General features: G+C 42.6%; 1 protein-coding gene across 1 annotated transcript in view; it reads left to right on the top strand.

Annotated features, from left to right (window-relative positions):
* copb1 (COPI coat complex subunit beta 1) overlaps positions 1-13,020 on the top strand; it is a 61,608-nt gene that overhangs the window by 17,958 nt on the left and 30,630 nt on the right. Inside the window, exons 3-4 of the mRNA XM_070899938.1 lie at positions 7,322-7,551; positions 9,109-9,278. Coding sequence (XP_070756039.1) covers positions 7,322-7,551; positions 9,109-9,278 — 400 coding nt within the window. The remainder of the gene's footprint in view (positions 1-7,321; positions 7,552-9,108; positions 9,279-13,020) is intronic.

Genomic DNA, 13,020 nt, shown 5'->3' on the forward strand with positions numbered 1-13,020 from the left:
TGCGGCCACGTTTCCCTCTAGATCCTGTACCTCACCCCCGCATCTTAACCCCACCCCGTTTTGGTCCCTGGGTACCGAGACGAAGCTGGTGTGTAGTGGGCAACGGCAAGACTTCTGCAGTGGTGGGGGTGATGGTGGCACAATTGCCTGTTTGGGAGGAAGGGGAGGTGTTGGAGGGGAAGATGAAGCTGGGGCATCGCCTTCCAAGTCAGAAGGAAGTGCTTCCTCCTGACTCGCTTGTGTGCTGGTGGTGTGTGTGACAGTGGCACCTCGGGGTTCAGTGCCGTGTCCCACTAACAACGCATGCCACAAGGCATCGATGGAGGCGGTCTGCGCACGCTTGCACAGCAGACACCCGGGGCATGTCCCTCGAGAACACCACCAACGCCTGGAGATGCTCGCGACTGATCCCGACACTCCTCGCACAGTCTGGTCAAGCCCTCTATCCACTCGGTCAGAGGAAGTGAGCGCTGACCTCGCTGACCCGACCTCCGTGGGGTCGGCGTGTGCACTGTTAAGCGCCTTGGCATCCACGCCTGCACGCCGCTTGGTCCCGCGAGCTCGTCAGTCGAAGAATATGACCTCATGGCCGCAGGTGAAAGAATAGTCCCAGGGATTCTAGGGGCCATCCTCTTCCGTCTCGGGCTCTGTTGTCATTGGTTCATCATCATCATCTTCCTCCTCTCCACTCGTGGTGAGGGCCACCTGCATCGGTGCAGGCACAGGTGTTCCCTCACTGCACATTGGTGTTGGACCTGCAAAACACAATTCAGCTTATTAGAACAGAAGGGTACACATTCTTGCGCTGCGCTGGCATACGAAGGAGCAACAGCACGACTACAATACATGAGACCAAGAGACATTACATAACAATACATCATACGGTAATACATATGGTAGCACATCTATGTGGAATTCAGTGACCCAGAGAGCTGTGGATGCTGGATAATCTGAGACAGACAGAATGAGAAGGGACTGAAGGTTTACGGGGAGCAGGCAGAGAAGGGGACACAGATGGCCTGCTCCTGCTCTTAGGTACTTAGGTTCTCGTGGTGTTGCATGCATAACATGACCTCATTCGTATGTTATAATTAAATGACATTACTTTAACACTGCTTGACACATAACTCACGTGACACATGGGCGGGTTCTGCAGCACCACGGGTGATGACTGAGCGACTGTGGGCCCCCACACGTGCCGCGGCACTCTCCTCCAGCTCACTGAGCTGCTGCAGCTGAGCAGGGTCTCATCCGGTGCGCCTCTGCTCCCTTCTTCTCTTGTTCGAAATCTTCCTCTGCAAACGTGACAAGAGCATGGCATGAGCTGAGGTACTATCATGGAAAGACAACAGTTTCCAACATTATATGCTCATAGGGTTTTTATCCACAATTGATGGACGGTTATAACAAAGATCGTGTTTAGGAACTAATCTTGACATTTCATCTCTCGACTACAATCTCCACTGAACTCGGCAATGCTCGGAGCTCGTGTCCCAGGGTAGACAGTGAGCAAGGGCAGCTCTCCCCCAGTCCATGCTGGATCATTGTGTAAGTGACAGCAGCCAGGGAGACTTAAAAAGGTCACAGATTCTTAGCAGGGAATATAAGTAAGAATAACAAGCTTAAATTCAATCCAGGAGATTAGTTATAATTACAATTTGTAAAATTACAATATAAAATTCTACTTACTCTTGCCAAAGCAACCAGGCTGTTCCAGTGCTTCTGGCACTGGTCGAACCCCCCCGCCTCATGGGAAGCCGAGGAGACCACGTCTGTGATCTTGCCCCAAATCTTGCGGTTTGCCCGGGGTGGAGATTTTCCATCCCCACCCCGGATTAATTCGGCCCACCGGGAGTGCACCTCCTTTCACCCCTCTCCACATCATGAATACTGCTATCTGATTTTCTTTACCTTATAATCTTGATCTCTAATCTCATCTTTATCCCTCTTGCTCGCGCTCTCTCTCTTTTTCCTTTCCTTTCCTTTCTCCCCATTCTCCCCCCCCCCCCCCCCCCCCCGGCGCATGTGTGGATGACCCTGATCTCCCGAAACCGTGGGAAAACCTGTCTGCCAAAAGAGAGCGCATGCGCAGAAGGCCGTTGCTCGGGAAGCTCTGCCTTCTACATCTCTGGGCCCTTTTCGCATTGCTTGGGCTAACTCTGAGCCGAAAGTCGTCATCCTAAAAAGTGGGCAATGTTCCAGCGATCTTGAAGGCTGGGACATTGCCCATTTTTTGCGCGATAGCCAGCCATGTGAAAAGTCTAGCCCTTCGTTACTGTGATACCAGGGGACTTTTAGATAATTTAATGTTGAATTGATGAAGGATTTCATGGGAGTTAGGCAAGATTTTATCAGTATAAACAAAAAGATGCTCGAAATCTGAAGGACAGGCAGCAACTGTGGAGAGAACTGACAAGTTAATGTTTCAGGTGTGGACTCATCAGAATTAGACGATATTACAGATGAACAGCATATAAAAAGGAACAGAGCCAAAGGAAGGAGGAGGGCAAATTCACCATTACACACGAGGAGAAATGGCACTTCACAGCTCATTCTATTTACGCCCATTTGTTTTTTTTACTCTCCCCTCTTTTCTCTCTAAATGTTGTTCACCGCTAATATCTTCCAGTGTAATGAACGGTCCATGTTAGAAACATAGAAAATAGGTGCAGGAGTGGCCATTCAGCCCTTCGAGCCTGCACCGCCATTCAATAAGTTCATGGCTGAACATGCAACTTCAGTACCCCATTCCTGCTTTCTCGCCATACCCCTTGATCCCCCTAGTAGTAATCTCACTCCCTCTTGAATATATCCAATGAACTGGCATCAACAACTCTCTGCCGCAGGGAATTCCACAGGTTAACAACTCTGAGTGAAGAAGTTTCTCCTCATCTCAGTCCTAAATGGCCTACCCCTTATCCTAAGACTGTGTCCCCTGCTTCTGGACTCCTCCAACATCAAGAACATTCTTTCTGCATCTAACCTGTCCAGTCCCATCAAAATCTTATATGTTTCTCTGAGATCCCCTCTCATCCTTCTAAATGCCAGTGAATAAAGGCCCAGTTGATCCAGTCTCTCCTCATATGACAGTCTAGCCATCCTTGGAATCAATCTGGTGAACCTTCGCTGCACTCCCTCAATAGCAAGAACGTCCTTTCTCAGACTAGGAGACCAAAACTGAACACAATATTCCAGGTGAGGCCTCACCAATGCCCTGTACAACTGCAGTAAGACCTCCCTGCTCCTATACTCAAATCCCCTAGCTATGAAGACCAACATACCATTTGCCTTCTTTACCGCCTGCTGTACCTGCATGCCCACTTACATTGACTGATGAACCATGACACCCAGGTCTCGTTGCACTTCCCCTTTTTCTAGTCTGCCGCCATTCAGATAATCTGCCTTCGTGTTTTTGCCCCCAAAGTGGATAACCTCACATTTATCCACATTATACTGCATCTGCCATGTATTTGCCCACTCACCTAACCTGTCCAAGTCACCCTGCAGCCTCTTCGCGTCCTCCTCACAGCTCACACTGCCACCCAGCTTAGTGTCATCCGCAAACTTGGAGATATTACACTCTCTTCCTTCATCCAAATCATTAATGTATATTGTAAATAGCTGGGATCCCAGCACTGAGCACTGCGGCACCCCACTAGTCACTGCCTGCCATTCTGAAAAGGACCCGTTTATCCCGACTTTCTGCTTTCTGTCTGCCAACCAGTTCTCTATCCACGTCAGTACATTACCTCCAATATCATGTGCTTTGATTTTGTACACCAATCTCTTGTGCGGGACCTTGTCAAAAGCCTTTTGAAAGTCCAAATACACCACATCCACTGGTTCTCCCTTGTCTACTCTACTAGTTACATCCTCAAAATATTCCAGAAGATTTGTCAAGCATGATTTCCCTTTCATAAATCCATGCTGACTCGGTCCGATCCTGTCACTGATTTCCAAATGGGCTGCTATTTCATCCTTAATGATTGATTCCAAAATTTTCCCCACTACTGATGTCAGGCTAACCGGTCTATAATTACCCGCTTTCTCTCCCTCCTTTTTTTAAAAAGTGAGGTTACATTAGCTACCCTCCAGTCCATAGGAACTGATCCAGAGTCGATAGATTCTTGGAAAATGATCACCAATGCATCCACTATTTCTAGGGCCACTTTTTTAAGTACTCTGGGATGCAGACTATCAGGCCCCGGGGATTTATCGGCTTTTAATCCCATCAATTTCCCTAACACAATTTCCTGCCTAATAAGGATATCTTTCAGTTCCTCATTCTCACTAGACCCACTGTCCCCTAGTACATTCTGAAGGTTATTTGTATCTTCCTTTGTGAAGACAGAAGCGAAGTATTGGTTCAATTGGTTTGCCATTTCTTTGTTCCCCATTATAAATTCACCTGAATCTGACTGCAAGGGACCTACGGTTGTCTTTACTAATTTTTTCTCTTCACATACTTATAGAAGCTTTTGCAGTCAGTTTTTATTTTCCCCTTCTTAATTAAACCCTTAGTCCTCCTCTGTTGAATTCTAAATTTCTCCCAGTCCTCAAATTTGTTGCTTTTTCTAGCCAATTTATATGCCTCTTCCTTGGTTTTAACACTCCTTAATTTCCCTTGATAGCCATGGTTGAGCCACCTTCCCAGTTTTATTTTTAATCCAGACAGGGATGTATAATTGCTGAAGTTCATCCATGTGATCTTTAAATGTTTGCCATTGCTTATCCACCGTCAACCCTTTAAGTATTCTAGCCAGTTCACACCTCATACCGTCGAAGTTACCTTTCCTTAAGTTCAGGACCCTAGTTTCCAAATTAACTGTGTCACTCTCTATCTTAATAAGGAATTCTACCATATTATGGTCACATTTCCCCAAAGGGCCTCGTAAACCAGATTGCTAATTAGTCCCTTCTCATTACACATCGCCCGGTCTAGGATGAAACATTAACTTGTCTTTTAAGGTGCTGCCTGAATTATTTTTTTCATTCATGGGATGTGGGCATTGCCGGCAAGGCCCGCATTTATTGCCCTCGAAGGTGATGGTGAGCTGCTTTCTTAAATACAACTGAGTGGCTTGCTAGGCCATTTCAGGGGGAAGTTGAGAGTCAATCACATTGCTTGGGCCTGGAGTCACATATAGGCCAGACCGGGTAAGGGCGGCAGATTTCCTTCCCTGAAGGACATTTGTGAACCAGATGTTTTTTTACAACAATCCGGTAGTTTCAAGAGCACTCTTAACCAATGCAAGCATTTTAATTCCAGAAAACTACTGAGTGTTTCCAGGATTTTCTGTTTTTGTCTCAGATTTTATCAGTATTGGGCTTCTCATTAAGGTTTATTTTTATTCAAGATTTCAAGCAAATTTTCCTGCAGAAAATCCAACACTTCATGTTAAAGGAAACTGGATTTATATCCCACATTTTAATAAAACACAGTTGGCTCCCAACGAGGAATAAAAAATAGAAAAATATGTTGGCATATTTGAGCCAGACAGCCATGCTTTGTGACACGATGTATCATGCTGGAACATGTGGCTGTGTTTAAGCCTCGAGATGTAATGTAATTTTGGGGATGGAGATAGAAATGCAATATGTGTCTGTATATTAATTCTCCATCGGTGAAGCAACAACGAAAAATGACTGAGAAGTTAACTGAGCCAGATATATAAAATATTACATCATGCAGAACAGTTAAGTCAAAATGTTTGAACAATGACAAAACATTTATGATATATAATCGGTACGGTAACATTTTGTGGAGATGCATATTTTATCATTTTTAATTGTATATGGCTTGGATTAAGTCTATCGGTGTTTATCTTGTGTAGGCCAATATGTTAAGGCCTTGCGTTACTCATGTGTTGGGGGAAAAAGAAGACTTCTCTTCTTCAAGGTGGACTCTCTGAAATAAGGAGTCGACACCAGCCCGTATAGCGAGCACGGAATCACTTAGACGAAACCTTAGTTCAACCGATCTTTCTTCAAGCATATGCAGAGGAAGCGTTCCAAATTAACTTTCAAAGAACAAGGGTTCCACACACACTTATACAGTTTTCGTGGTGTGTGACCCTCCTACAAAACCTTCTATGACCACCGGTTGGCCTACAGCTCATCAGCGGAGCGACATTGACTCGTTGACCCTTATCAGACTGGCTGCTGAGTGGTTTCTCAACCTCTCCATCTCCCATAGCATATGGGGCCGATCTCAACCTTCTGGAATGTGTTAACCTTGCCCTGGTTTCCCATAGCTAGTTCTGCACCTGGTTTCTTATCAGCCAAAACTATCCCTTTCCCATGAGCTCAGCTGCTGCGACAATAGTATTCTTATCCTATCTGTTTCCAGCCAGCTTACTCCTTACTGTTGTTGGAGATTTATTAGTAGTATTGTTAATTCTGCCCTTCGTTCCCTTAAATGTACTGAATATGCAAAGTTTTCATTTTGTTATTTGGCCATTTTCTATCCTTTTATATGCGAGTTTTACAGACAATCTGTCAATAGGCGATATATTACAATCCCTACCTTGAGGGGGAGGAACTCCCGTCTCCTCACAACCTCCTAATACTGATGAGCCCTTTTAGTCTGAACCATCTCGCGTGTCAGATCAATTCACTGCCTTCAGTCCCCACTTTGGTGACTGTCTACTTTATATTTTACCCGCTTACACCATGAATCTCTGATAACTTAGCTTACTTGAGTAATTGACTTTGCTGTCACACTTGCCTCAATTGATTCCACCTCTTGGCACACTTAATGTTGCAGTTAAAATTGAATCTTGTACATCTAAGTATATTATTTATAAACTGCCTTTATCTTTGTAACTGTTGGGAATAAAAACAAATCATATCTCTATCACTGCTTCATAATGAGCTATCACATGATAACCTTGTGTAGTGTATAAATGTTTATATGCACTTTTTGTTACAATTTTAAGTTCAAATTTAAGGTTATGTAACAGTGATGTGGGTTGACTAATCCAATTGATTCAGAAGTCATTTTTGCCTTTATCCCTGAAAAAGCAGTATGCCCTTCCACCTGTCTCTCTGTCTCTCTGTCTACACAGTGAGTTGTTAGGATCTGGAATGCGCTATCTGGTGATAATCCTTATGACATTTCTACAACAGACTTCTTCAAAACACAACTGAAGTGCTTCATCTTTGTAAAGCAAGTGGAAGCGGATTCGATCACTTCTCGAAGGAAATTGGATGAACATTTGCAGGGGAAGGAGGTGGAAGGCTTGGGTGCTGGATCGTTCTATGATTATGTAATCTCGTATTTTTACAGAAACTAACGAGTCTCTCTTTCCCTTTCCCACAGAAAAGGGAGATGTGAAGACGAAGACTGATGCGTTGAAGAAGGTGATCATCATGATTCTGAATGGAGAGAAGCTCCCGGGGCTCCTGATGACAATCATTCGGTTTGTGCTGCCACTGCAGGATCACACAATCAAAAAGTTGCTTCTCGTCTTTTGGGAGATTGTCCCAAAAACCACTCCAGATGGCAAGTTGCTGCAGGAGATGATTCTAGTTTGTGATGCCTACAGAAAGGTAAAGAAAGTTTTGTGGCTTGAAATTAATAACTGAAAAATGTTTTCCGTACAAAATGAATTTGAACAGTGAATCTTTGAATGCATTTTGTTTCTGCCATATGTCTGCTGTCACACTTCTCATTTAAAAAAAAAAAATGTTTTACTAAAAGCTTCTACAGGAATAGAAGATGTTTTTGCAAGAAAATGGCAAACAGCTAATAAAACAGTTTCATAGCAATTGCATGACATTTCGATCACAGACTTCTTCAAAACACAACTGCACTGCTTCGTCTTTTAAAAGCAAGTCTGAAAAAGAAAGTGTTGAGTGGTATGAAATGCAGTTTGCTCTTTTTTAATTTCAAGTCATTTTTACAGAATTTCTTTTGCATTTCCCAGTAATTCGAATTGAGCTATTGAAATATCAGCACAGTGGCTTTTTTCACTGCAAAAAAATGAACTTCATTTGAATGAAGTGACTTAAAATTAAAATTAGACTCAATGTCAAATGCAGGTGGAAAATGACTGCTCAAATGTAGCTCTATGTTTCAAGTACAGATTCGCTGAAAAGTAGCTTCGTAATTTCATACTAAAGCCAACCTTCAGTGGAGAATCAGGTTGCAACACTGCCCTTTTATCTCTGGAGCCTGAATTAATTTTTCACCAGAGAGATAGATTGAAGACTCCTTCTTGAGGACACTTGGAGAATGGGTCCCTAAAATAATGTCTTTTTTTATTTCTATTGAGGAAAGTGGCTGTCTATTCTTTCAGTTTAGAAAAGCCCAAGATTGATGGTATTGAGATAAAATACTAGGCCAAGACTTTCACTTGGGCAATCTGGATGCAAATTGTGGTAATTTGCTGAGTGGCTTTTTTGCTCAAGTGTCTCCTCAAATTCACTTGCATATCGGCGAATGTGAAATCTGCCATGAATCAGTACAATCGGGCAACGTTTTAGAATGTAGTAAAAAAAAAATGCATTAAAAAAAATTGCTTGATATATTTGAGTGGCAACCTGGTGCAGTTTTAGTAATACACCTGAAAATGGGTTTATCACAAACATTTTAATCAATGTCTGCTCACCACCTGAATAACCCAATTTAAAATAACTGAAAATGACTTTAAAAATGTGTAGAACCATTTACTCATTATATTAGTGTACAGTAGTCAAGTTCTTCGTAAAATATTTTTTAAAAAAAAGAAAAGTTGCCTATTGGTGCCTTTGCGCCTAAAAAAAAAAAAGTTAAATTTTAAGAGCCTGTTTGAAGGCCCGCAAACAGGCGCAATTAGTGGAAACTTGCTCCAGTGATTGATTCAATCTGTTGGCGCGGCCAGTTTTGTGGGTGGGGCTGCTTCTAGCACAATGTTTGGTTAAACGAGCGCAAAAAATTAGAAACTTAATTTGCGCTTAACTCCTCGATCTTTTGTGCTGATTTGGCCAATTTTTGACAAAAGGCGCTGAGTACCAGCGCAACCTTGTGGAAACTCCGGGCCCATGTGTGTTTTTCAGAAAGGTGAAGATATATATGTTGTCTGGAGCATAACTACTACTAATAAGATCTTGTTTGAATTTGTTCAGGACCTGCAACACCCAAATGAATTTATTCGAGGGTCCACTCTGCGGTTTTTGTGCAAGCTGAAGGAGCCAGAGCTTTTAGAGCCACTGATGCCAGCCATACGTGCCTGCCTGGAACATCGCCACAGTTATGTACGCAGAAACGCTGTGCTGGCTATCTACACCATCTACAGGTAGAATCATAGAATGATACAGTACATAAGGAGGCCATTTGGCCCATCATGCCGATGCCAGCTCTTTGAAAGAACTGCCCCACTCCCCTGCTCTTTCCCTACAGCACTTCAAATTTTTTCTCCAAGAATTTATCCCATTTCCTTTTGAAAGTTAGTATTAAATCTGATTCCACCACCCTTTTCGGCAGTGCATTCCAGATCATAACTAGCTGTGTTTATTTAAAAAAAAATGTTTCCTCGTGTTGTGTCTGGTTCTTTGACCAATCTTAAATCTGTGTCCTCTGGATACCGACCTTGCAACTACTGAAACAGTTTCTCCTTATTTACTCTATCAAAACTGTCTTCTGAATTGAGCACCTCTGTTAAATATCCTTTTAACCGTCTCTGCTCCAAGGAGAGCAACCCCAGTTTTTCCAGTCTCCACAAAACTGAAGCCCCTCAGCCCTGGCATCATTTTCGTGAATCTCTTCTGCGTACTCTCCAAGACTTTGAGATCCATCCCAAAGTGTGGTGCCCAGAGTTGAAAGAAATACTCCAGCTGAGGCCAAGCAGTGTTTTAGAAAGACTTAGTATAACTTCTTTGCTTTTGTACTTTGTGCCTCTGTTAATAAGCCAAGGATCCAATGTTTTTTAACAGCCTTTTCAACTTGTCTTGCCACCTTCAAAGATTTGTGTGCATGCACCCCCAAGGGGTCTCTGTTCCTGCATCCTCTTTAAAATTATACTGTTTCCTTCATAATGCCTCTCCTCATTCTTCCTACCAAGCTATGTCACTTTGCGTCTCTCCACATAATTGATGTCCCTTAGCCTTGGTGCCATTCTCGTAAATCTCTTCTGCACCCTTTCTGAGGCCTTGACATCCTTCCTAAAGTGTGGTGCCCAGATAGGATACAATATTCTAGTTGAAGCCTAACCAGTGTTTTAGAACTGTTCATCATAACTTCCTTGCTATTAAACTCTATGTCTCTCTTAATTAAGAACTAAGCAATGCAGTTGTTTTTGTAACGGGCTTCTCAACTTGTCCTGCCCCAAACCAAGATTTGTGTACATACACCCCTAGGTCCCTTTGAATCTGCACCCCCTTGTAAATTGTCACAGAGTATATTACCTCTCATTATTCCTCCCAAAATGTATCACTTCACACTTCTCCATATTAACTTTCATCTGATATGTGTCTGCCCATTTCAGCTGTCAATCTCTGTCCTCCTGAGTTCTGTTACTGTCCTCCTCGTTGTTTACTACATTTGAGAATTGCATGTAATCTGCAAACTTTGAAATTATGCCCTGTATACCCAAGTCCAGGTCATTAATAAAAATATCAAAGAGCAGTCTTTCTAATTCTGACCACTGGGGGAGTGCCACTGTATACTTCCCTCCAGTCTGAAAAACAATTGTTCACCACTACTCTTAGCTTTCTGTCCCTTAGCACACTGCTACTGTCTCTTTAATCCCATGGGCTTCAATTTTACTATCTAGTCTATTATGTGATACTTTGTCGAGCACCTTTTGAAAGTTTATATACACAACATTAACTGCACTACCCCCAGCAACCCTCCCTGTTACCTCATAAACGAACTCTAAATCAAGTTAGTTAAACACGATTTGCCTTTAACAAATCTGCGCTGACTTTCATTTATTTGCCCATACAAATGCCAGTTAATTTTATCCCAGTTTATTGTCTCAAAGTTTCCCACCAATGTTAAGCTGACTGGCCTGTACTTGCCAGGTTTATCCCCTGCCCCTTTTTTTTAAAAACAGGGGAGTAACATTTGCAATCCTCCAGACCTCTACACTACCCCTGTCTCTTAAGGAGGATTGCAATATTGTGGCCAGAGCCTCCGCAATTTAAACTCTTGCCTCCCTCAGTAACCTAGGATGCATCCCATTCGAGCTGTGTGACTTTTCTACTTTGGGGCCTACCATCATTTTAAGTACCTTTTTATTTTTATCCTGTTTGCAGCATCCTCTTTAGTGAAGTCAGATGCAAAGTCCTCATTTAGTACCTGAGCCATGCCTTCTGCCTCTGCAGGAATATCTCCTTTTTGGTCCCAAATCGATCCACCCTTCCTTTGACTACCCGTTCGCTACCTTTTGGGTCCCCTTTTATGTTGGCTGCTAATCTATTCTCATACACTCTTTACCCCTTTTTATTCCTTTTTGTTTAAGATCTCTTCTGTACTTTCGATATTCAGCTTGGTTCTCTACTGTATTATGTAACTTACGCTTGTCATAAGCCTCCCTTTTCTGTCTCATTTTATCTCTCGTATCTTTTGTCATCCAGGGAGCTTTAGATTTGGAAGCCTTTCCTTTTCCCCTCATAGGAATGTGTTTAACCTGCACCTGAACAATCTCCTCTGACGGCCTCCCATTGTTCAGTTACTGTTTTGCCCACCAATTTTTAATTCCAATCCACTTAGGCCACATCCCTTTACAACTCGCTGAAGTTCACCCCCCTCCAGTTTAGCATTTGTACGATTGATTGTTTTCTAATACTACTCCAAAGCTGATATCATCACTGTTCCCCAAATGCTCCCCCACTGAAACATGCTGCACTTGCCCCTCTTCATTCCCCAGGCTAGCTTAAGCACTGCTTCCTCCTTCTTTGGGTTGGAAGCACACTGATCAAGTAATTGTTAAGTTTGAGTTGTAATTGTTCTATTTACTTGAAGCAATATCATACGGAACTTTGTGAGCGAGTGGGAAAAGGTACTTGCCGTTCAGTGAAAATGTCACCTGAGGAATTGGAGTGTTGAGTGCTTTTAATTTGTCATATGCTACTCATAGAAAGCTTAGTTTAAGAATAAGACATTTTACTGATTCTCCTCCCTTGGGAGCAACAATTATGGGGATTCTACATGGAATGTCTCTAACTTGGAAAGACTTAATAATCGACATGATCCACCAGATTGCTCTCTTGGTGACTTGTGTTGAATTGAGGATGGATTGATCTCCTTGCTGATCCAACTGGTACTGAGCATTTGAGTGCGTTTTTATCACTTTGGTCAGCATCTAGTTCCCTGCTTAGTTCAACAGCTTTAGACTAAACTGGACACTGCAGATACAGCTGATTTATTTTTGACCAGGAGATAGTAGCTGTTTTCTGATTTACATAAGTGTAAAATATTCCCCGAGTAAAGAGATGCAGTAAAACTATATAGTTTGGGGGAGTAATTTTATTTTGAAAGTACTTTCAGGAGCCTTTTTATTCTGCAGTCCAGGACTTGGAAGAGTGGCTTAAGAATATTGTCCTAAATTTATCCTGCAAGTCTTGCAGGTGGCCTCCACAATGGTGTGCTTTTACTGGGCAGTGTGATTGGCAGCAGGTAATAAGACTAATGTCAGGGGGAAGGAGAAGCTAGGCTCGTAAAATTAGATGGTTTTCCTTTCATTGGTCTGCAGACTGGACTGCAGGAGCCGGTTTCCTAAGAGCAATATTAAAGCAATTTCTGTGGGTTTTTTGGCCACCTCGCTTCTGTTTCTCCTCTCCCCAACCAGATTATAACACTTTATGAATACAGTATATTGAAACATTGAATAGATAAAGTACTAAAGATTTCTGTCTTTGGTTGTAATACTGTGCACTGAAATAGAACTGAGTACATTAACTATATCAGTATGACAAGTTAGTCAAGCAATCTAGACTGATAATGAACATCTGTTGAAATTTAGTTTATTCATGGAGATGAAGCAAAATGTTGTGCATCTGGATAAAGGTGTCATTTATAAGTGCTGTTGATAGTTT

Source organism: Pristiophorus japonicus, chromosome 14 (assembly GCF_044704955.1).
Source record: "Pristiophorus japonicus isolate sPriJap1 chromosome 14, sPriJap1.hap1, whole genome shotgun sequence".
Classification (NCBI taxonomy): Eukaryota; Metazoa; Chordata; class Chondrichthyes; family Pristiophoridae; genus Pristiophorus; species Pristiophorus japonicus.